Genomic DNA, 25,036 nt, shown 5'->3' on the forward strand with positions numbered 1-25,036 from the left:
CGCCTTCCAGGAGCGGCACCGGCTGAGCTGCGAGGAGGCGGCGCGGCTGCTGCTGGACGCCTAGTGAGTACGGGGCCGGGGCGGCTTTTCCCGCAGCTCCTCCAGGCTGAGCCCTGCCCTGCCCGGCGGCTCCTTCCCCCGGTAGATCCTCGGCCTCTTGGCAGCACTTGCACTAAACACGGGCTTCGGGAGAGCGGCGGAGAAAGGCGGGGGGACGGGGGTGGGGGGTGACCCCCCGGCACGCACCACGGCTAAAGCGGCTTTTTGTGCTCAGGGTGCCTCTGGTTTAGGGCTCTCCCGTTAAAAATGCCCTTGGGGGCATGGTGCGGGGGCGGTGAGGCTCCGCTTCTCAATCTCCACCCCCTCCTGGGCTCGCTCTTTCCAGCACACAGCACATCATCGCTGGGCTGCGATCAGTGACCGGCCGTGGGAATGAAAATCTGAAAGGAAAAGGTTTTTCCTTTGCTTTGACCTAGCATGGGGATTCTGCCCAGCTGCTATGGAAGAGTCCGGGGGGAGAGGGAGAAGCACAAGCTCCGAAATTCCTTGATCATGAAGTTCCTCTGTAATGACAGTACAAAATAAAATGCATTTCCAATATTACGTAGAATCCACTTGTCTTTGCTTTTCCCAGCTTTTAAATGGAGGAATATGAGTAGTGCTGGAGCAGCTGCAGGAAAATGGTGAGAAAATTCAGTTGCCAATTCCAAGGGGGTTGTCTTGTGACACCACCACTCCTCTCTACCTACGACCCTCCCGACCCTGTAGCCTGGGTCAGCATTTTGACCTGGACTGTGGCAGCGGTGCACGTGTTTTGTACTGCACGTGGAGTGTGCTTTCCTTGAACTGTTGCTCTTCTTTCCCTTTCACCATTTTAATTAAACCAGAAAAGCAATTGCTGTAGAGGACAAAGGCTGTTCTCTACCTCCCTCTGGCACTTTTTATTAAAATATACTTGAGTGGATACATTTTCTAGTGTTCTGCATGTGCCCAAAGCAGAACTGAATAATGTAGTATATAGCCTTAATGTTTTCTTGGAAAAAAAAAAGAAAAAAAAAAAAAGAGTATGGTCGCAAAACCTCCATGTTGTCTCTCTCTCCAGTGAATACAGAGGTTTGGTCAAGCACACAGGAGGCTGTCACTGTGGAGCCGTCCGCTTTGAGGTCTGGGCTTCAGCAGATCTGCATGTTTTTAACTGCAAGTGAGTTGATTTTTTTGTTCCTTATTCTCACAGATGAATATAAGCTTGTACGCTTTTCCAATCGATCAATGCCTTAGAGCTAAAAGAAGATGGCACAATTGCAGAACATCCTCTGAGCTGTTTCCATAGGGTACAGCCCTAACTATGTCCTGATCCAACATGGATTCAGTGCTGGTGATTTCAGGTGCTGCTTCTTTGGGCAGGACTTCAGGTCTCACATCCATGCTCACGCAGAAAGTGTCAGGAGAGATGTAGTGAGTATGGGTGCTCAGCCATCTGCTTTGTGTTTCCTCTAAGTGCAGGGTGCTCAAAGCACATCAATCCTTTTTTAACTGGGTCTTCTCAAGTGAACGTTACACCTGTGACCACACGTGCTTCAAACTACAACGCTGTCCAATTACAATAGTGATCCCCCTTTGCCTGCAACTAGTTTGCTTCTAGCTCACGGGTAAACTTCTGAACCCTACTTTCTTGTTTGCAAGGTAATTAATGTTGGCAAAATTGGCAAAGTCTGGTCTGAAAGATTAAATGGATTTCTCAGGGCTAGAGTTTTGTCCTAGTTATGTCTGTTGAGAGTTGTATATGTGAAGAAAAAAAAGGTATATAACGTTTGGTGTAGGAGAATACCTTCTCAGTGTACCTGTGCAGGGTCAGTCTGTTCCACGGGTGTGCTTTGCCAAACCCCACCGACACCCTGAGGCCGCTTTTGCTGCTTACCTCTGTGACTCTGACCAGGAGCCATTTTAACTGTCAATGGAATTTCTGTTGTGAAGAGGTCCATGCTAATCTGATTGCTGTACTACAACTTGTCCGCTGCTTCTAGAAAGGTCTTCTTTTTCTTTTACAGTTGCAGCATTTGCACAAAGAAACAGAACAGACATTTCATTGTCCCAGCGTCGCGTTTCAAGCTGCTGAAGGTAGAGTAAGAATGCAGTAAGAGCAGTATAATCCAGTGTTATCCTCAAAGATGCAAGTGGCAGCCAGTTTTCTATCCTCAATGTGCCTGTTAGGGGAAATGGCTGTATTTTATGCCATTTGGTGTGGGTGTGTTAGTGCATCTTACTTAGCAAGCTGACATTAGAGCTCTTGGAGTTCTCAGGCTTGACTGTTATGGACACGTGTATATACAAAGCACAGGGGTCCAGAAAAGGAGCATGAATGCAGAACTCTCTCAAGTAAAAACATGAAGTTGGTATTTTAAATTTTACAGTTCTTAGCTACAGGCCCATAGAAAGTAATGAATACATCTGTTTATGTGGAAAACTTGTATTGCTTTTCATTTGCCTAGGGTGCTGATAATTTGACAACATACACCTTCAACACACACCGTGCCCAGCACACATTCTGCAAGACCTGTGGTGTACAGAGCTTTTATACTCCTCGTTCTAATCCAGATGGTTATGGTAGGTAGAAAGAGTGAGCTGTGGTAACCAAAGTTAACCAGCAAGCAAACCTTGGATAAAGACTCCATTGGATGCTAACGTGACAGCAGTGAGCAGCAGGTGTCTTAATGAGTTTGCTCCTATCGTGCTAAACATCTGGAATTGCAGTGTAAACCTGTAGCTCCTGCATAAGAAAGAGTCTTACCTGTGATGTGTGGGCTTTTGTCCATGCCAGGCTTCTCCCCTAGGCTCCCCAGCCTCACAGCAATAGCTGGACTGAGCATTTGCCTTTCCCTGAGAATGCCCCATCCACAGCGTGGTGCAGGCATCTCCCACACTTTATCTGTGACAAGCAGGTTTCTGTGTGCTCTGTCTTTCTCCAGGAATAGCTCCCCATTGTCTGGATGATGGCACAGTGCAGACCATTGTCGCAGAGGATATCAATGGCAAGGAGTGGGAGAAGGCAGTGAAGGAACACAAGACCATCAGAGACATGTCAAAACCCTGAGACACCCTTCCAGCAGCGGAACTTGGAGCACTGCTGTGGAACTGTAGTCTGGGCTTTCCTGGGTGAGGGTTGGTAAAATCAACCTCTACATTATTGTTACTTTTTCGCTGTTTCTTAAATAAATCTTTCTATGCTGCCTGTCCCATTCATTTGTGACTTTCAGTTTTCAAACTACCTCTGTTCCATAAACCACCCCAGGGCTGCTATTTTGGTACTTTGCCCTCAGCTGTGCTAATGTTTAAATCACAATAAACAGAGCAAAGTACCAAAAAACCTCTAATCTTTGCTTGTATGGGTATTTCCTGTGTTTCAAGTCTGGCATATAAAAATGTCCTATATAAGATCATCTCTTGCTTAGGACTAACTTAGCACTGTTTCTTCTCCACTGACTTCAATAAATTGACCATGGATTTAAAGTTGAAGGGGATTTGAAAAAGCTTAGCAGGCTCAAGTTCGGTAAAGCATTTACACAGGTGCTTAAAGAGAGGGGTCACCAAAGTTGTTCATGTGATTAAGTACTGTTTTGCTTAGGCCTGGACTTACTCATGGTCTTAAGGCTGAGTAGGCATATGCTTAGGCACTGACTCATGACCAGGGAACAGAGTTCAACACTCTCATACTCTTATGTACTTCAGTATAACCAGGAACTCGTTTGCTGTCTTTGGGAGGGGGATGTGCTCTGAGCAACAGACCAGGATCTGGCAATTTGGGCTCTGATCTTGACCGTGCAATGACTAGTGGTGTAAATCCAGGAAAGATGCCTCCGGTAGATGTGAGCCCACAGGAATGGGTGCAGAAACACTGAGTATTGCTGACTTTGCTCCACCGTGACCCCACAGAAACCCAAATCACTAGTAAAATCTCGGTATAGGCTAAGAAATGAAAGCACTGAAAGCTGCTTCACTTACCTTTTAACATTAAGGAAGAGGATAACTCCTGCCCTAGTCTTTTACATAAGTGGAACAGCTTTTGAAACATCTCTGGCAATTTTTATCTCTGGATGTGTTTTATAAAAGACCTAGTTACAGTCTGGGTCTTTTGCACCTCATTCTTACATCCTGTTGAGACTCTTGTAAGTTGATCTTAAGCCCCAAGTTCTGAAGCAAGAAGAAATGCTCATGTTTCATGAGGGACACTCTGCGAAGGTGGAGCCTCCAATGCAATGTGTATGAAAGAAGCAGCAGTAGCAGCAAAGATCAGTGCAATTAGAGAAATTTGTATGATATCTGATGGTTTATTCATAACCTTTGTTTTTTTAAAGTTCTGACTGAATAAGACAAGTCTTGTGGATCTGGTTCTATCTGTGGAGAAAGCATGATCTTTAAAAAGTTACTCCTGATATCTGGATTTTACAAAAGCACCAAGAGATACTAGCCAAGCAGTCCTCACAGCTACCTCCTCTTGGGGAAAAACAGTTTGTGCCGTTATCTTCTCTAATGCAGAATACTCCTGCATTTGACTCCTAATTAGGTTAATCCACATTTCTTGTTCTATTTAAGCTTCTACAGTGAGAAGATAGAGCAGCTGTTAAAACCTGTTCATCTCACTGTATCAGGCAACAAGATATTTAGAAGGAAGTTCACACAGTCTGTTTTTTGTAGTCTGAAAGAATGTTACACAAAGAGACTCCTGTCTTCTTGAGCACGTAACAGGTGAGTTTTCTTTAGTCCTGGGCCTGCACAGTCTTTTACTCCTCAGGTTGTAAGCGACATCTTTTACAGAAGGCGGAGTGAATTGATCACCATATAACGTGAGAAAAGCATGTAGATGTGGCGAAACCAGAGGAGCTGGCTGCGATGACACCGCATGGCTCTCTAGAAGGAAAAATAGTTGAGAAAGCATTACAAGAACCTTCCAGACCGAATGTGAGGGCAGTTTCCTAGGCCTCCTGTAAGGTTCACCGCAAATTTACAGGACAGCCTGTTTTCAGTGAGCAGGGAAGAAGTAGTGGGAGGTGGAAGGCTGCCTATTCTATGGGGTCAAAGGGCAGGGAGAGGCCTGTCTGCCCCTATGCTGCTGGTGTTGTGCTGCCTACTGTTCAGAGGGGTCCTGCTAGGAAGGACATTAGCAGCTGCAGATTGGTACTGTGACAGTTTCTTTGTCACGTATAACTCCTCCTCCCTATGTGATCTCACACCTGGGTGTTCACATGCTGGGGAAGCAGAAACCTGAGAGATGTGCATCTGAGAACACTCTGCATGCTGCTTCCGATCATGCATTGCCAGCCGAAACTTAATCTATTTATAGTGCACCAGCTTAGAAAGGTCAGATTTCAGAAACAAAAGCCACAAGGGAATAACACCACCTTTATCAAAGCAGTTTCTATACGTAACTATCTTTTAGCAGCCTCAAAAGCAGGAAAATTCTGTAATTTGTGGATTAACAGGACTGTTTGCTGGGCAAATATTTTCATGCTATGGAAGGCAAGCTAATCAGATTCTGACATAGAGAACTACGGACTAACTGTGTGAGATCTCATGCAGCAAAATAGTTGAAAAAATACAAAGTAGAGAAGTAAACTTGCAAAGAGATTTGGACCACAAGTTCACAAGCTGTGTCTATTTTCAGTTAGAGCTATGATCCAAAGATGCTGTTCCTGGCACGCAGTCATGGCCATGTTCAGAATATTATGTTGGATCCAGTCTCCTTTGAAATATAGCCTGGACACAGTATAAAACTCAGTGCAATGTCACTACTGAAGATCTTTGAGCTGCAAATCTGCTCAGCCCTGTCCTGCTATCCACACAGCACATGAATCAACCTGTCTTGTCCATTTATGTTTTACAAATCACTGAAGATTGTCCATTAGTGACATCTGTAATCCACACGTGTAATTATTTATGAAGTTCTCTGTGAATATGACACCTCTGACTAAAGTCTTCACAATGATGACGAGCTATTCAAACAGGTTAAGCAGGTACCACGCATCTCACCCTGGCTTGTGCAGTCTCCTCCTCTGTGAGTATGAAGAGAGCATCTCTGGGCAGGAGGCAGGAAATGGGGACATCCAGGATGGAGATGTACTTCCGGAAGAGATTTACTGATTCAAGCACGAGCACGTGGCACCCTAGGCAGAGAAATAGGATAAATATTTCAAAACAACAGTATTCTTGTAAGGTGCCCATCTCTCCAGGCTCAGCAGGTCTTTGCAGGCTCCCCTGTATTGCTGGCCACAGGGGATCCTTTTTGTGCAAAAGGGGAGCAACTTCTACTCATGCTTCCACCAGGATCTCTTTGTGCCCAGTGCATGTCTATGACTGCTTGTACTGGTTCTTGTTCTGTATGTGGTCTGTGGAAAGCAAAGCTAGCGCGGAATGTCAGAGGATTTGGTGGGTAATTTTGCTTACAATTAAAATTATTCCTATGTAGTTAGACTCAAAGGAAAAAGCACAGATGGCTTTCTGAATGCTGGCACTGTATCATATAATGGAAATTTAAAACAGCAGTCTCTGGTTCAGCTACAAAAATGAAATTTCCTCTTTCTACTCCAATTCTTAGCTACAGAAAAAAATATTTACAAGTTTCAGGAATGGCTGTATCAAATATTAACTCAGGCAGGCAGTTACACTTCAACAGAGTTCCAGAATTCATTGTTCAGATGTTTGCGATGAAGCAGATGAAGGTAACACGTATAGACATTCTACTGGGCTGAATTTCTTTTTTGTTTTAAAGAGCCCCTTGAACTCAAAAGTTAATTGCTATTTTTTTTGCCATGGCTAAATTGTCTTCACTGATGAGCTCAGAGCTACTGATGGTCTCATTAAGAGCCTGTAGGTCTCAAGGGAGCTGCTTTGGGATTTCTTAGGGCTTGGAAGCTGCTGTGATTATGCTCCACACTTCAGACATTGTATGAAAGTTCGACAGAAGAGGCCAAAGTCACAGTTTACACAGGTGGTCAGATAGGCAATTAGATTTGCAATAAGATTTTCTTCAGAGTGCCTTTAAACAGTGAAATTATACAAAGGAGACAAAGAACAATGCTGAATTGCTACAAAGGCTGCTTAACAGACCAGTTTAGTGCGTGAAGCCTGTGCTCACATCTCATACTGCTTAAACTGTTATGTCCTGAGCACAAAGTGAACTGGTGTGTTCAAATACCTCTTGGCCCGAAAATGTAGGCAGGACTTGTGTCCTCCTAAGGAAAAAGATTCTCCAGGATAGGGGCAGAAGCAAGCATCTTTTCCACAAAGTGCGTTTCTGTGTAAGAAATGATGATTCCTCTCTAGGAGCCCTCTATGCAGATCTGCTAGTGCTCAGGAGTCTCATCCCACAAGGACCTGAGCAGTCAGCTTGCTGCTAGCTTCCCTGCTTTGGACATCTGGTAGATCCTTCAGTCTAGCCTCTATCAAGTATGAGATAGGAAAGCAAAACTTGTTGCTCTTACGGTGAATGAATTTCCTGGAGACACAAGGGAAGAAGCCCCCACAGCCTCCAAGGTCAGAGCATGGTACTCAGAGACACCCCACCAGCACCTTTTCAATCCCAGCCAGGGGGCTGTGACACGCTGAACCCAGGAACAAGCAGCATGAACAGGACGATCCTCCTTCCACAAATCCCCTCACAAATGATTTGTGTCCCCTGCCTCTTCCCAGTGATGCTAACTCATTTCACTGCAAAGAAAGGTCTTGCTTTTACTCCGGCCAAAGCCTGCAATGGCAGGACACAGCACCCCTGATGGACTCCCTCCAGCACATTTCCAGAATCTTTCAATTCATTTCTTTCTTCTCTCCCCTTCAAGAGAAGGATGTACAATTTGTTCCAACTTGTCAATAGCTGTTTCCACTCTCAATAGCAAAACTGGTAACTCTCTATTTCAGTATCACAGAGGCCTCCAGGACCATGCTCCCCTTCCAGTTCTCTTTCTGCATTGATCCTGGGACAGGACTCCCCAGCAGGGTGGACGGAGCATTCAAAGGAGCTATTTTCTCCTGCTGTGGGCAGCAATGGGCAGGGTTAGAGGCCTCAAGGGAAATCACCGGCACTTCCATCCAGCCTGACACGAGTCTGTGCTGTGCCAGGAACCGGAGGAAAAGCCCCCCTGAAAGTGATGGCCATTCTCTGCAGGCCCGGCCTGCCAGGAGCTGCCGGGAGATGGCGGTGTCTGCCAGCTGCGCAGCGAGCCGGGACCCCCAGCCCTTCCCTGCCGGCCCTGCCTCGCCCAGGCCGCCCAGCTTAGAATCAATTTTGGCAGCGCTCTGCCTTGAAGGCCCTCCCGTCTTACCTATGTCAGGGCCATGTCCCTGCTCCCGTCCTACCGCAGCCTCAGCCATCCAACCCTCGCAAGGTCATCGTGCCCGTCCCCGCAGAGCAGCAGCTGGGTGATGCCATCTGGAAGGACCGATGGCTCTGCCAAGCTCCCTGCAGGGAGTCCCTTGGACCTGCGGGAATGCGGGCAGCTGGGTGACCAGCATGGCCTGTGCAACTTCCCGACTGCGAGCCGTCTCGTGGGCCACCTTGGCAAGTGTCAGACAGAGCAGTTGCAGTTTAGCTGCTCCTGGAAAGGATGCTCTGCAGTGACAAGTGTTGCAGTTGCACAGAGAAATGCCCTGACAGTTCTTTTACTCCCACTAAAGAAATTTTTTGTTTCCAAGTAGCCAATTTAGAAATAAACCTGTGATATGCCATGGGTAGGGGAACCCCTCTTCCCCCCATTCTCTGCAGAGGTCCTCTGGGCTGCTCAGCAGGCCCAGTCTGTTTGTTGGCAGGTAGTTTCAGAGAAAAGAATTAGTACAGTACTGCACTGTGGCACAGCAGAGGAAAGGAATAGATATGGATCCCCTTGCTTTTGTAGGCAGAATTCCCACTGGCCACCTCCTTGCTTTTCAGTGCTTACCGGGGAGGACAGGGCTAAAGCAAACATGGAGCAAAGGGTCTTTCCTTTCCTGGGTGGCTGTTAATGAACCCTGGCAATGCCACCTGCATTCCCACTTGCAGTGATGGGAAGAGAGAGAATGTAGGGTTGTCCACCACCGATCTCTGAAGCCTGGACTGCTCTGTTAACAAAATGCACTCTCCCTTTCCTCATATTTTTTTCCCTAAGAAATAGTAATCCATGCAACAATTACACCCTTTTGTTCCCCAAAGCTTAGCAATAAGGGCTCAGAGCAACTGCAAGTGCTGAGCAACTACTGATCAGTCCGACCTCCTGGGCCCCCATCGGTCAGATCAGGCAAGGCAATGGCATTGAAGCCTCACGAAATGAAGGGCACTGTAAGAGTCTGCTGTGTTAGTGATATGACAAGGATCTCCACATGCTGACAGCAAAGGCTGCTCCGCACGGGAATGTGAGATGAAATGAAGCAGGGAAGGAATGTACAGTCCAGAGAGAGATGGAAAAGGGTTCAGAGAAACAGGCTGCTCCCTGCCAAGCAGGCTAAGAGAAGTGCTGCCATTGATGACTCTACGCCTGTGACACCAGCAGGTGAAGCTTTTCAGAGCCTGTTGTGACTGTGACCTGGGCAGGATGGGATTAACAGTGTAATACAACCTCTCTAGGTTGGCAGAAAGGGCAAGATCAATATAGCTAGTGGATTAGGCCTAGAATAGAAGTGCATGAAGCCTGCAGCCTGTTCAGTGTGGCTTTCTACTTCCAAATCATTTATGCAGCAAATATGCCTAGAATGAGATTATTAGCAGATCTATGTGTGCTAAAGGCTTGCACTGCTCCTCACAGACAGCACACCAATTCTTTTGGAAGACCAGTGGTTATAGCTGGATGGGGCCACTAGTAGGGGTGGATGCATACCCAGCAGCTGTGTTGGCTTCTTCAAACAAGCCTATGTGCTTGTGCCTGGGCTGGAGAACTTGATTACAGATTATAAAAAGACTGTTGTGTTTATGCTGGCTAAAGGCATTAGAAAGCAAAGCAGGATATTTAGGGTGCTCATTTGTATATCACTGAGGCAATGCAAGGCTTAGCCGGCTTTTGCATTTGCAGAGAGATTTTCTGTGGATTCCCTGATCATGGGCTTATACAGGTTCACCCACAAATAGTTCCCTCTTAACAACAGGAGAGCAGCACATTTCCATGGCCCGAACATGCCTTTCAGCTCTATCCAGATAGCCTCAATCCCAGCATCGCTCTTGTTTCATTAAGCCCCTCTGATGCACAGCCCTGCACGCCTGCCAGATCAAATTATAAATACTGGGAATTTCAATGAGACTGGAACTATATTTGGAAAGGCTTAGCGTAAGCAGCAGCATGGGAGCTCCCCGTTCCTTTGGTGTTTGTAGGTCATGTCAGATGTGATGTAATCAGAGCAGCAAGGCTTTCACATAGCTTCAGGAGGATCTTAATGCTGCTAGAGAAATGGAAAAGTTGTCTATATGTGGGTCTGTTTCAAACCTGAACCAATTTGAGGCACGGCCCATATCCAGGACCATAGTGTAGCCAACAAACCTGCATGAACAGCACATGAAGGTGGTTCAGTCTAGACAAGACCTGACATCTAGCAGTGACATCTACCACTGCAGTTCCTTGTTCTCTCTCTGTACTGCACACAGCACACACAGAGCTCTTTGCTGCATCCCAACGCTGAACAAAGAAAAGGTCCTAGGAAAGAAGTTGGCATTAACAGTCCTCTTTCATAGATGGAGGAATTGAAGGGACTAGAGTCCAAACTCACTTAAAGGGCATTTTTCCATCTTGGCTCATGCTCTCTCCATCAGATTTTGGTCTGCAACTTGCTGCTAGCAGGGAATTAAAACTGATTTGCTGTGACACATTCATATCCTACAATGATTCAGGAATTAGCATTAAAGAAACAAAGTCCAGATGACTGCTGCAGGAGCAGAAGGTGGACTGGGTGGGCCTGGTGGAGCCACCTTCCTATAGCCAAACAGCTGATAGCTTTGTGCTTAAACTAATTCTACAAATTTGTCCCTGAGTCAGGCACTGTTTGCTAGAGATAAGAGCTGCAGATCTGCTCTGGGACAGCAGCTAGAAAAGGGGGTCAGCAGCAACCTGCTTCTGTACTTTGTTTCTTTCTTTTCCCTACTTGTACAGAGAGTTTCTCAGAGATACTTGCTCATTTACAAGTGAAAAGACACTCTAACGATTTGTGCCAGTGCAGATTTCAGATACCTTTCCCATACTGACTCCATTTTGATGGAAGCTTAGCTTGGTACATGCAACCGTTTTTGGCTGAGCTGGCAATGGTTTCTGAGGCCCTTGTCACAGGGGAAAAAAAAAACAACAACAAAAAAAAACCCAACTCAAAGGGCTTACAAAAAAGGGCTTATAAGTAAGATGTGACCAAAAACTCTGGGACCAAGCTGAGAGACCTGGAAATAGCACTCATTCATGCAAGACAGCAAGAAGCATAGGCCAGACACTGAATCACACCACCAAGACAGAACAACCCCAAAGGACAGTAGAGAAGCCTGAGCTGGTAAAAAACTGCAGGGAGATAAAAGGGCAAAGAAGAGTTCAGCTGCAGGTTTCATTTGCATTGCAAATAGAGGCAAGTCAGGCAGATGAAACCCTGGACTGAACATTCATGTAAATGATTGCCTAATGCCCGCAGGGTCATGGGTGCCTAATGTGACATACCTTCAGGTAACTTCTGCTCTGAATGCAGGTACCTGTAAATGAAGAGAAACATGGAGGTAAACACTTAATGAAGTTATTCAAACCCTGATTTCACGAGTATGAACTCCGTATGCTAAATCAACCCTTTTCTCTTAATACACACACAAATTTAAAAGGGCTTATCTTAGAAGAAAGTTCAGGAGCCAACACTGGACGCACATGTCAGGCAGTGGAAAGCCTCGTTCCCCACACAATTCTGCCATTACCTTCCTCATCCTGGCTGCTGGGACACAGCACAAATAAGCTCCATAAATCCAACTCAGTCTCAAACTTCTCATGTTGCACTAAGGGAAACTGCAAGAGGCTACCAAAGGCTATTCACCTCTGAGAGCACTGGCTCATTAATGCCTTGTGTCTGCTGACCAGGGACATTGCCTCAGATGAAGCTCCTGTTTGGGGACCAGCCTCTTTCTTTCTAACCCATGCTGGCACCGAGACATCTGAGAAGCTGCTCTGACTTTTTGCTCACTAAGAACTTTGATCCCTTGAAGACTTTGCTCTGGGAAGTCTCTGTAGCAAAAATGCATCCCTTGGAAACAGAATGAGGGGACCAGCGCGGGAGATGTGAACAGCGATGGTACTTCCATCCAGAAGTGTAAGCAAATCCTGAAATGGTGAAGGCTTCAGAGGGTATGAGCTTCAATTCCTTTTTAATTCTCTTGTTTCTCCTGCTCTAGCCTGTGGTTCATGGCTTCAGAGAACTTATGCTCACATCACTATTTGCATCACCTCCAGATTTGGCCCATCGCAGGGATGGAGGAAGCAGGTCTCCAGCAGATGGCACTCAGAGCTGTCCCACACCCCGGCTTGCTCTTCCATAGGGAAAAAAAAAAATCCAAACAATGGAACATTTGCCAAAAGGAGAAAGGAAATTAAAAAAAAAAAAAAAAAGAAGTTATTTAACCCTGTGTAATATTTAAAGAGATTGTTATCATCTTGTAGTGGTGTATTTAACAAAGGACAATGTGACAGTTCATGTGTAAATCAACCAGGATAAAACATACATTATATGTAAACTGTTATGTTTCTCCAGTCACTTTCAAACTAGGATTATCTCTGGCTATTGGTTAAGTTCAAGGAAAAGGATTAGCTACACAGGCATAGACAAAATAGGAAGCACGGAGTAATGAATACCCAAAGCAATTCAAAGCAAAAGTCAAGCCAGAAATGCAGGTCATGGCAGAACTCAAACAGCACTCCGAAGACATATGCCTTACACAGATTCTCCTGCCAATGGTCTCCTCTCCTCCAGAGCCACAGATCTGCAAGCAATACCATTTTCTACTAAACAATGGGCTTGTAATACTGACTTGGCCACCTTCTGCACCACTGCTCAAGTCCTACTGTTCTGACAAGGATTGCTAAATGTTGCCTTGTAAACATTACCAGCAATTTTTTGGTGGTGGGTGGGGGGTGGCAGGAAGGTTTACATATCTCCATTAATATCTGCTCTGCTCTTCTGCCAGAGGTTTCTTCCCCCCCAACTAGAATCTGGCCACCCAAAGAAGTGATTCAGCACTTGGTAAAGCTAGCAGGGTGAGAACTTTTTAAAACAAGATTTGAGAGATAAAGCAGTGAGTGGTTGCGAAATTTGGCTAACTATCCAAAGTCCTAGTGTCTGCTCTAGGTGTGCTGTTCTGCCGTAGAGGGACCTTCAAAGCCCTAACTGACAGCAAATTAAAGGATGTGAAGAGCTGCTCCAAGAGTGAATTAATAATAACCATTCCTGGCACAAGAAATAGAAAGGGGAGATCCAGTTCATATGGAAACATTTCAGCAGGAGCAGAGAGCATCTTCATCAGGGAAAGAAAATTTGATTCAGCAGCAAATTATGGAGTTTGTGCTTGTATAAAGGTTCAAGGAGACACAAACTATATTTTGGTTACTGAAAGGTCCTCAAGGCTGCTGCCAGGCAGACCTGACACTGATCTGGAAGAACAGGCATGAAGAAACTGATTCTCTCCACATCCTTTTTGTCCTGAGCCAAATGCTTCAGTACTCAGCAAGGCTCAGCGCAGAGCTATGGGAACGGGCTCCACCCAGCTGTAATGCTGCAGAGGAATTGCAGCCTCGCTCGTTTGTATTTCTCAGGCAAGAGATGGCAATGAACTGTGGCTGCAGAGAAAGAAAGAAGCACAAAACTCTACCTCCTGCACACGTTCATAAAACCAACCAATCCTTTTACAAATCAATCTTCTTGTTCCCATCTCCACCCTGCTGGAGCTGTCTCTGTGGGACACTTCCAAGTAGGGGAGAGGTTGCAGCTCTCTGTTGTTGCCATTTTGGGAATGTTGTTTTATAGATTAGACTTGCTGTGGTTTGGGTGAAATGAAAGAGTTTGGCATAAAATCTCAAAAAGTGAGACACAAACAGGCTCTTTTTCTGGAGCTTTATCCACGTGTTTTTTTCCAGAGAGACTTTTAAAAAATTTTTTTTAAACACAAAGTGATCTAAAGTGGCTTGTTCCCACTCACCCACCAAGTGCCAGAGGCCAGCTAATTACAGCACACCTCTCACTGAACCCTCTTCATTATGCCTGGGGTAGGTTCAGATCCACATGTGAAGGACAGCGAGACCCTCTGCAGTGAAGAACTTCATAAGGCTGTGAAATGTCTGATAGACACCCCACCATTTCTGCACACTGCAAGGACTCGGCACTGGCTCCTCAAGGACCAGCTGCTTTGAAAGCTATTGCTGTCTGTAGCTACCAGCTACATCTGCTCAGCAGAAAATTGAAATGGTCCAACAACCCTCATCCTGCAAACTGCAGGACTGAGCTAGCTCCCAAATTCCCTGCCTTTATTCAGTCATCCTCACGGAAAGATGTCAGCAAAGTGAGTGGGCTAGCTCCTAAGAGGCACTGACCACTGATGCCTGCATGATGGCAAGAAGGAACAAGTCAAGATGGAGCTGAAACCTTGGTCCTGGGAACACAGAACTCCTCTGGGGTAGAAGCAGGACTGATGCCCTGGTGAGTGGATTACTGTTTTGGTGATGTTCTATTTGATGAGAAATTGTTCACTGAAATCAATTACTTCACTTTCCGAATAGTTTCCCATGCCAAAGGCAAAACCCTTCACTGAACTGACTGTGCTGGCTGCCGGGGAGCACTGGGGAAATACAATTTTGAAGAGCATGGCAAAGAATGGATGTCTTAAAGATGCGTTGGGGCTCCATTCAGGATCCTAACCTCCAATCCGCCCAATTAATCTGATGAAACAGATGTGAAGGAGGAAGAACAGCCAGTCTCCTAGGAATTACAGAGACATTAGAAGGATATGCTTGCCAGATGTTGAATGTTTGCTATCTGGAATGCCTCCTCCTTCCCTAACCGGACTTTCTGGCTCCATTTCCATGCACCCTGAACTACACCATGTAGCAGCATGCAAGTTTGTAAAACACTATTCAGGCACTCTGTTACTCACATGTATTGCAGTGGCAAAAGATGGTTCTGCCAGTCAGAAAAAAAAGGTGTGGATTCAGAGATCTGCCAGTTGACAGAGCTGCTCTGTGGCTCTGTGCTTTGGTCCATGCACTGTCTGGGAGAAGAATGTGCAGTGTCACTGCTCCACTCACGCTGCTAGCAGCCTAGTGACGTTGAGAAGGACATTCCTTGTGGCTGTTTCTTCGAAAGAAAAATTTCTTTAGGGGGGAAATCCCTGCAATGCTGGTGCCCTGTGCTCAACTTTACCCTAACAGCTCTCAATAGTATTACGGAAGGGCACTGAGATGAATGAACTTAGTCAAATTAAGGAAGGAGGGAGCAGGGGTGAAGGATGAGATAAAATCTAGGGCAACATACCCAGCTATGGAATATATGCCAGGCATGGGGCAGAGTCCTCTGAGCGGAAGGGACAGAGTCTCAAAGGGTAAACGGAGGAGCACAACTCTGTCTTGACCTTATAGGGGTGGTCTGGGTGCAATCGCAGCCACCACTCATAAGCTCCCCCTGGGACATTTAAGATTTGTAAATAAAACACCACAAGTGAGCTGGACTGCGAATGGACAGGCTGAAATGTAAGATACTGGAACCTGCTACTTCTTCAACACTCTTCTTTATTTTGCAGGGAACCTAGAACTCCCAACAGGGGCTAAACAATCGCAAATGAACACATCAGTGACACAGGAAATCCCTTTCCAAGATAGGGCAAATAATAACCAGTTTTGAAAAAAATAATTTTCTGGGAAAAGGTAAGGGAAATACAAAACAGCACCCTGCTTTAAAAACCTAAATGAGACGCCACTCATTTGACATGCAGGGGCTACAGCTGCTGAGAGATCAGAGTCCCCTTCTAGCCCCACGCTGTAAGACATCAAATAAAAATGGCAGACAGGGTACCATGCACTATCATCAAGCTAATCACCCAAAAAACAGCTTCTTCCTGCTCAACACGTCCTTAAAGACCTGGCCTTGGAAATTCAATACAAGCAGGACTGTGCTTTGTTGGAATGTAATGCAGTTGGTGGCTTTTGAGAACTGTACCCACTGAGTCTGTGGGATTTGGCTGGACAATGCACTGTTCATTGTTTCGATATACTTATTTAAAACTGGCATTTAATCAATCCTCCTCTTTCAGGGAGCCTCAGTGCAACCATTCTGCACAATGCTGTGTCCCATGGCATTCATAAACGGGGCATTCAACAGTCAGACTGTGGCATGTAAGTGCAACAAGGCATCAGTAGCACTCAAGCTGCATCATAATCAACTCAGAAATGATAAAGCACTAAGCTCCCAAATATTACCTCTGCACAGTCTCATTTACAACCTACCACTGAGTTGGAGAATGTTAAGAAACATCCTGCAGGACTGAGAGGTGTTTTTCCAAATGGAATTGACGAGAATAGGCTCAGCTAATGATTCTTTGATGTAGCTTTTTATATGGCATCATTGATATAAGTTTTATGGATGCAGTTGCTATAACAACATAATGCACAGTGGTTAAATATAGCAGTTCCTATTTTCCACTCAGTTTGCTCTGCCCTAAGCAGACAAGGACTATTCTCTTCTGTTCTAGCTGAGATGAAATGGATTTGATAGCTCACTGAAGAAGTGGTACAGTCCTTCCTCCCCTTCACAAAGACCATTCCTCTCCATCCTATGCAAGCAAGCAAACACCAAAACCAACAGCCACCCATTTGCTAGGCTGGTGGGCAAGAGGGCTTCTTTAAAATCGAAATGCACAATGACTCATGCAAAAGTAAACCACCTCGATATTACACGTGATCTCAGTGCAAACACTGTCATTTCAAAGTGCAGGAAAGAGAGGTTCTCAAATATTCCAGTCACGTAGTATTTACCATGGTTATTACTGTAGTGCCTAGTGACTGGCCAAATGCTGAGAGGAGAATAAAGTGACCTTCATGTCACTCAAGACCTGCCCTTCCTTGTGGACATGTGTAAAGGATCCAGCCTCTCTTGGCCACAGGGAAAGCTCCTATTTTGGGGGATAATAAAGGATGATGTTGCCAAAACAAGGTGATGGGGAAAGAAGCAGAGTTACAGAGGATTGCTTCCAAGTCTCCCTTCTTTGCTACAGAGGGATTTTCTTGGGTTTGGGTTGTTGGTTTGTTTTTTTTTTTTCTGTCTGGAAGCCAGAACTGAAATACTCCCAGGGGAGACTGAAATCAAATAGCAATTTGTTTTCCTCTCCCATCCTGTTTTTTCTTATTTTTCCCTTGCAGAAGAACAAATCCACCCTCAAACCTTGGCATTTCACAGTTCCTCCCAGATCTGAAGCCTAGACACACAGCAGCAGCTGGACTCCCTGCAAGCTGTCTGGAGGAAGGTTGCTACAAGGGGAAGGGCACATTTCTTCTGAATAGTTCCTACTCCATTGTGGAACATAACCTCTGTTCCAGACACTAGAAAGAATATTTATGTCCTTAGCAGATAATACTGAACATCTACTTGAAGCTGTCCAGTCATTTGCACCTTCTGAAGCAGGGAGTTGTGGGACGGGTCACACAGACTGCTCTACCCCTGCTCTTGCAGAAAGTAATCTTAGGCAGTGGCCTATCTCCCACAGACTAGAAGCACCCAGAAGAGTTGAGATCACTGCACCAGCCCTCTGCTTCACCCTTTCCACTGACAGCCACAGTGGAGGCAGAACCCTGCAGACCTTGTTTAAAGATGGTTAATAAATACATGGCACATGATACCTGGAGGGGAGAGTGCATTTGCCTTTTTCTTGCCACGTAGCACAGGGGCCTCAGGGGCAGCAACCGCTGCTTTGCAAAGCCCTGCTGGCAGGGAGGTACATGAGAAGCCTCAGCATATGCTCCCAGCGCTGCCTGTACTAGCCAATATGTGAGAACTCATCAGGGCACTGAAAATCAGGAGTGATACAGTCACGCTCTACTTCCTCCACAACACAAACTGAAAAATAATGAGGGCAAGCAAGCCGCTAAAAATATACTTAACCTTTCAGTGGCCACAACATCACTCCTGCCACATGCAGATGACTGGGCCACCATGCTTATTTCTGCTGATTCAGGACTGGAAACGAGACAAGACAAAAACCAGCCCTTAGTTAATTAGAGATGTTTATACTCTGGTGTCCCTATCAGCATGTATCTCATCAGCCCAGGACAATGTTCTGCTGTAGGCTAAGGACTAAGGCAAAAGTCTGAGTTCAAGGGGCTGCTTCCTAGTAACATATTCTGAGACAAGAAGAGAGTTAACACCCCCACTGCACACACAGGAAACCTAAAGCACGAAGGTGGGAAAGTTGTTTCTGCATAGCTACAAAGTGCAACAACAGTAGAACTGGGATCAAAACTGAGAGTTTTCCTTAACTTTCTCACACATAATTCAGCTGTTACCTTGTTTTCACTGTATCTCTTCAGGGTATAGGGGAACACCCAACAATCTGCCCTCCATTCCTATCTGCAGGCCGTGCAGCAACTGACTGAGCAGAGGTCCAGGCAGCTGCAAGCTCTCTAGTCCCTCTGTGCCAATGGTGTGAGCATCGGTCATCAACCTCTGTTTCTCACTCACTCCTCAAATAACACTGTGCCAGAAAGCATCTCCCTGCTTAGCCCAAACAAACACACTGTTTGCTTTAACTCCACCCCTTTCCTTCTGTTAGGCTATTTCAGAAGTTGCTGGGAAAAGCCATGATCCCCTCTAAGAGTGAATTCCAGCCGTCAGATAGCATCAAAGACTTTCAGCATCTTCCCAGAGGAGCTCAGTAGGTCACAGCATGGGTTCTGTGGCACTGCAGCTTTCTCTAGGCAAGTGAGAAAGGCAAATCACTATGATGTTGTTAGCAAGGAGAGCCAGACAGTTATTTGAATTGCACAGACAATTCAGGAAACAAATGGGTGCTAAAAATACAAGGTATACTTGCAAAGAGTTCTTCTTATGCCTGGGAAACGCAGGGGCAACTCTGGAGGAAATCTCTCTAAGGACACAACGAGGTCTGAACGTGCAGGTTAAAATAAAACAGTAGCTGTCTTGCCAGCAAAATATGGGTGATTTTAATACAAGGAAATTTTGTCTAACAACCTTCCCACATCACAGCACAGAGACAGAGGTTCTCAGAATGTAAAGAACAAAGCGGTGAAGGAATGAATTGACTTAGGAAGAATGGTAAATAGGGACAGCTCCAGTGAAAGAGCAACGTCCTTGGGTCAGAGAGGTAAATTCACATACCTGGACAGGATGACAACATCCTCTGGAACAATGGTGCAAAACTTTCCAAAATCCAACTACCACCAGCTCAGGTATCAGCTATTCACAGACTCTCCTCAAACCAGAAGTGCAAAGTGACCTGTGGCATACTTTACTGGGATCAAGGACAGGAAGAGCAAAGAGGGCCCAGTGAAAGGGAGGCTGGCAAAGCACCAGCAGACAGAATAATAAAGGATGCTGTAGGCCATTTACAGAGCTGTGAGAGTTTCTCCAAACAGTATCATGTCCCACAGCCTGGCTCTCAGTTATATCAGTGAAGCTAATACTATTTTTGGCTGTAGCTAGGCTTAGTTTTCTGCTTACACACAAACACCACATTCACTCTGTAACACTATAGTGAGGCATTCAATGAAGTGTGTAGAACACTGTACCTTAAAGCAGTGTAAAGAGAAATGTGGTTAGCATGACCACTCACTCCTCCCGCATCAAAGGTTACCACCTGCAATAAAACCACAGAACACTAATCATTTTGAAGAAGGAGACTCTGCAGTTACCAACTTTGACACGTAACAGCACTGCCCCAGCCCACTGTATTTAAAGAGCTGGCTTTGTGTTGCACAACGAGGACTTGTGTGTGAACTCATCCTACAGAAATACAACTAAACAAACAAGACACTCTGGAACTAGGTGACTACACAGTCTAACAGCTTGAACAACAGAAGATGACAAATATCATGTTGCCACTGGCAGGATGCACTTGTTACTTATTACCAGGCCAAAAGGTTACTTTCAGAGCAATCTCTTGCAAACTTGTTCCTGACCCAAGAGGTCCAGCTCTATGAATCACTCTCTCCTGGATTTGAAAACATCCTAGAATGCTTGCAGATTACAGGGTGAAACTATGGTTTGCTGTACTGTGAATCAGGACATACTGCTTTAACAAGAGCAACACCATCACGTACTACCGTCCTGGTTGTAATAAAGCTTTATCACAGGATAACAGTGATAATATAATCTGATACAAGAATAAGCCTTTTAAAAGAATGAGCTGACTGCACTTTTTGTACAACCAGGTCAGGCTTTTTGCTGAATGAGAAGATCATATTGTTTATTGCTTCTCTGCAGGGAGAAATGGGAACTTCATAATGCAGAAGTAATGTGTGAACACAGCACTAAGAAGTTACCTTTGAAAGCACAGAATACCCTTGGCATCCTGCCCTCAGACCTACCAATAACGTGCCAGGGCTCGTTACCCTAAGGGGCTAACCCTAAGGGCTCACTCTGCACAGTAGTGTGAAGTGGGTACTTAAAGCCTCCCGTTTCTAACCTAGAAAACAAACTGGCAGCACAAAGTGTAGAGCAGGCAGCGTATGTGTGCTGGTAGGCTTTCCGAATAGAGAAAGTAGCAGTCCTTGGACAGTCTGAAGTTAGGTTTTTCCTCTGGGAGAGGCCAGGCAGCAGAGCTCTCCCCTGCTCCCTTCTCTATGACCAGGAAGAAATCATAACCTCCCCACATTTCAGTCAATGTCTGCTTCCTTGCCAGCCTGTTCTCTCTTCAGGGAAGGAAATGCTACTGCCTTGCTTACTCACCACAGCTCCCTTCTTAAATCCACTTTATATGCAGGGCCTGAAGCACTGGGTTAAAGAACAAGGGAAGATCAAAGGCCGCCCTGCCCGTCCTGCAACTTGCTGCTCCACCCTCCAACAGGAGAGGCCCTCTCCAACAGGGGATATTGTGTAAAGAGGGAGAGGAAACAGAAAGACAGTGATAAGAAATACTTCAAAAACCACAAACTCCAGACAAGCCTGCTTATAAACCCATTCACCCAGTACAAGTCCACAGTTAGACCTTCCACTTTGCCCAGTGGTTGTAATAATGCTGCCACCAAGCAGTGGGGTTATTCATTACTAGCAGGAAGTGGCAGGACCCCCTTTGGTTTTGTTGAGGTACAAAGACGCATTTTCTGTCCTATTTTATAAGGAGAAAAATGATGATTTTGGCTTTGGCTGCTTTTGCTGTACATCAGCATTACCTGAGAGGCTCTCTGCAGTGACTGCATGGTCTGGCATGGTGTTAAGGCCTCCCTAAGAATATCAGCTTTTTGAGTAGTTCATCTGGGAAAGACATTATTAAATACTGTACAGCTCAGGGAATGAGCATAGCACCCTGTGTTTTACAGATAAGAAAAAACATGCTCTGAATTCACTCCAACCCAGAGTGGCACTTTCTTAAGATAACAACGTACCCCACTCACTGCAGGCAGAATAAATTCCTCTGCAGGTGAATAGTAGTGTGAGTCTGCTAAGGGCTGGACTTGCACTAAACCTTTTTTACTAAATGGGGACAGACAGAGGGTTTGTCTCTTCTACCTGGTCATTTATTTTCATGTAACCTGTACAAACATAACATTTTTAAGACTAGTACTACCCTGCTGTCAATTGTGGTTAAAATTAGCCAATGGGCTCTAAAGTCTTTTGAAACATGTATGTGCACACACATACAAATACACTGCATTATTCTTGTTTCCTTAGGAAACCAAGCTAAAAACCCCAGGCAAGCCAAAAGACACATTTTTCCTTCTATGGAGGGTACAAGAGAACCAACCAGAAGACTGAGATAAAAGACTATCGTGAGCAGACTAAATAAGCTAATCTTTGTTTTGACAAAACTGGCTCAGGCCAACTGTGGGAGCACAAGACTGCGTTAGGAAATATTTTTGACATGGAAAATATCTGTTCAGAAACACGTTAGGAGGTTTTTCTTCTCCGCATGTGTTTTGTAATAGGAGTTGCTGTTCTTAGTGCTGCTGGGCTTAAGTAACATCTGAACTAGCTAAAGAGATTGCATGGAGTTAATTTTCAATTTGTCTAATTTACTGTTAGGACATTCGCACCTGAATTGCCTGTCTCTTCAAATATACAAATTTGTAAATACAGCTCCCAAGAGATCTGCACACTGACCTGGCCACGGTGACACTCCCTTTACCTGGAAAGAGACCACCTTTGAAATATTGGCTTTTCACCTCTCCAGATCCCTCCCAGCACACAGGCTGGCTCTGACACAGTGGTGTCCCACCTACCCAGTATGTAGCTTCTAGGTCTGTTGTCTAAACAGGACAGTGGTTCCACTGCGTCACTGTGGTGCTCGTGACTTAAAGCAGGCAGCAATCACATGTACGTATATTCCTCTGGCTTCAGGAATTCAATTCATTGATAACAAATCTGAATTTCTTTCTTTCTCACGTGCTGAAGATATTTTCACAGAGGAGCATTTGCTTCTTCCACATGGTGCAGCTAGCTGGTGTGCTTGCTCTTACCACATAATCCAAACCAGGCTGATGATGAAATCAAGCAAACAATCAGGGCAGGATGAGAAAACCTGAATATCTTGAAACTGTCTGGGTTAAAAACAGGCTTAGCCAGTTCTGGGAGCAAAAGGCTGGGATAGGAAATATACTTGATGTGGAAATTATTGCTCAGTGAAATCTTTTAGGCAAGAGGGAGTTTCCTCCCCACACCTGTTCTGAAATGGGAGCTGCTGCCCTTGGTGTTGCTGGGTTTTCTTCTGGGTGACCTTGGTATTCAGGAAATAGAGCTTTCACTAGTGGAAGCCAGAGCAACAGCCAAGACAAACAGGTCCAGAAATCCCTTCCGGAGGGGGGAGAGCACAGAGGAAATTACTCAATTACTAGCAGAAGAGAAAACTCCTGAGAGGTCTGGAGTCCATGCTCCCTCTATACACCATATGCACAGGAGAAATAAAGCACTCAAAGCTGTGGGTCTCCCTCACTTGTTCTGGTGTCATCCAGTGTTTCAAACAGAGCACACATCTGCTCAAGTAGGCTAGCGGGGATAGAAAGGTCTCTTTCCTTTTTAAGAAGGGCCATCCCATTAAATGCCATCACAAGCAATTCCACTCCTAATGGCCTTCCTCTAAGCATCATTTCATAGGCCTGACTTATACTTGCAGAGGTCAGTGACATTCAGACTCCCTTTGAGTCTCTTGTGTGTTTGGAAATGTCTTTTCTTGCTACAAAATCAGAGAAGCTAAAGATTAAAAAGAATGGACAACGGGATGAAAATGGAAAAATCTAATCATGATCAACATCCCAGTGTTCTGCGCTGCAAGTAAGTCATGCACCAGCTCTTTAAATGAAAGGTCCAGGGGGCCTCTCACACAGGTACCCTAGAGCACACCTGATGAGATTGCAATGTAAGGGAAGAAGGGAAGAAAATGGATGCCAAAGTCTGTCCCAGCTCTGTTGCCTCCTTTAGCAACCTCCACATGATGCACTCCATATCTGGTGTTCTGCAAAAGCATTTAAAATCCTCTATAAACATCACACATTCACCTGCTCCTGAATTTTAGGAGCCTCTCAAATATAAACTCCAATTCGAATGCTGTTTGTAGAAGGATTTGGCTTTCTAGGATGATCTGGAGCTGACCCAAGACAACGGGACTCTTCCACAAACAGTTGTATGGACGATGTTTCCATCAGTCCACAGTGGAATGCAGCTTGTAAGAATGTGGCATTGCTACAGTCTATAAATTAGTTTTGGCTTTGAGTACACGAACTGTTAATTTCTGTGTCTGCACTATTTAATGTAGAGCTTGGATGAAATATATCCTTATAAAGAGTTACTCATGGACTTCCGAGGCAATTGAGGAAATTAGTAACTATGCAATGGAACAAAACTATGCATAAACACGGTGTGACTCCTTGCCTTGCAATCTTTGCTTTCAAATGTGTTGGAATTGCAGCTTGCTTCTCCACTGTCAGATGACACATATGTTCTGTAAATAAGAGATACCATTGTCTATGCTATGACTGTGTGAAAAACTGGGGAAAGCTTTCCCACCGGGTTAGCAAAAACAATACATGTCTTCCAATCGTGTTAACTCCATTAACTTAGTTTGCTGTGTTTGAAACTGTTAGCTTATGTTTTGACAAGGCTCTTTTATCATGTTAAGCCAATTCTATCAATTTCAACTTCACTGAAAAATAGACTCAAGTTTACTTTTCAAGGCAAGGCCATTGTTTTAGGACGGCAAAGGTGACCCAAGAGTGGCTAACAGATAGCAAGCTCTGAAGTTTTAAAATGCAGAATTCAGTGAAGGTAATTAGGTGCTTCCTTGCTGGTTTTGGCAAACTAGGTCTGCTCCTAAATGAATGGTATTATAGCAAACATCTGAGACCTGTGTGATTACTTAGGGTGCTTAAAATGGTGTAAGTTTACAGAGCAGTTCATTACCATTGCTTCAGAGAAGCTGCTTCAGTCGCCTTTGGTATCGCTGATATCTTCTGCTCCAGTAATCTGTCCCCAGTGCGGAGGGGAACACAGTGGGCCCTGCCGCAGTGTTTCTGGTTACGGCAGCTACACCCAACACCCGCAGCACAGCAGGGAGAGTACTAGTAACTGCAGCATGTTTCTCGCTTTGAAAACCCCACACTTTATTTTTCAGTTCACGCTGTTAGTGGCAGACTCCTGCCTCCCCCAGAACAAACAGCTTGAGTTTAATTTTCTCTGAGGCAAAGATCTAACCCCTTCTATCCATCTAGAGGAGTTCTAGTGTTTTCAGCATTTCTACTGGGATTCTGGTGCACTTGCCCTAGTGCCAGTGAGAGTCACAAACAGGCAATACAAAACCTCTTGGGTTAGGAGCTTTCAGATTAGATTAAAACCTATCTATGCATGGGCCTAAAAGGCACAAAAGGAGTCC

At 45.2% G+C, this 25,036-nt stretch overlaps 3 protein-coding genes across 4 annotated transcripts in view; 1 reads left to right on the forward strand and 2 right to left on the reverse strand.

Annotated features, from left to right (window-relative positions):
* LOC113487381 (transient receptor potential cation channel subfamily V member 2-like) overlaps positions 1–1,087 on the reverse strand; it is a 30,819-nt gene extending 29,732 nt beyond the window's left edge. Inside the window, exon 1 of the mRNA XM_026861906.1 lies at positions 247–1,087. The gene's annotated coding sequence lies outside the window, so the exon portion shown is untranslated. The remainder of the gene's footprint in view (positions 1–246) is intronic.
* The window catches only part of CENPV (centromere protein V), an 8,561-nt gene extending 5,321 nt beyond the window's left edge, over positions 1–3,240 (forward strand). The window contains exons 2-6 of the mRNA XM_026861825.1: positions 1–63; positions 1,103–1,201; positions 2,049–2,118; positions 2,490–2,604; positions 2,967–3,240. Coding sequence (XP_026717626.1) covers positions 1–63; positions 1,103–1,201; positions 2,049–2,118; positions 2,490–2,604; positions 2,967–3,091 — 472 coding nt within the window. The 3' untranslated portion in view covers positions 3,092–3,240. The remainder of the gene's footprint in view (positions 64–1,102; positions 1,202–2,048; positions 2,119–2,489; positions 2,605–2,966) is intronic.
* Positions 3,241–4,305: 1,065 nt separating this feature from the next.
* The window catches only part of PIGL (phosphatidylinositol glycan anchor biosynthesis class L), a 56,567-nt gene continuing 35,836 nt past the window's right edge, over positions 4,306–25,036 (reverse strand). For both annotated transcript variants that reach the window (XM_026861919.1, XM_026861920.1), the window contains 4 exons: positions 19,746–19,813; positions 11,643–11,674; positions 6,025–6,158; positions 4,306–4,905 (listed from right to left, as the gene is read on the reverse strand). In XM_026861919.1, the coding sequence (XP_026717720.1) occupies positions 4,807–4,905; positions 6,025–6,158; positions 11,643–11,674; positions 19,746–19,813 (333 nt within the window). In that variant the 3' untranslated portion in view covers positions 4,306–4,806. The remainder of the gene's footprint in view (positions 4,906–6,024; positions 6,159–11,642; positions 11,675–19,745; positions 19,814–25,036) is intronic.

The sequence above is a fragment of the Athene cunicularia genome (assembly GCF_003259725.1).
Source record: "Athene cunicularia isolate RWA chromosome 19 unlocalized genomic scaffold, athCun1 chr19_part1, whole genome shotgun sequence".
NCBI lineage: Eukaryota > Metazoa > Chordata > Aves > Strigiformes > Strigidae > Athene > Athene cunicularia.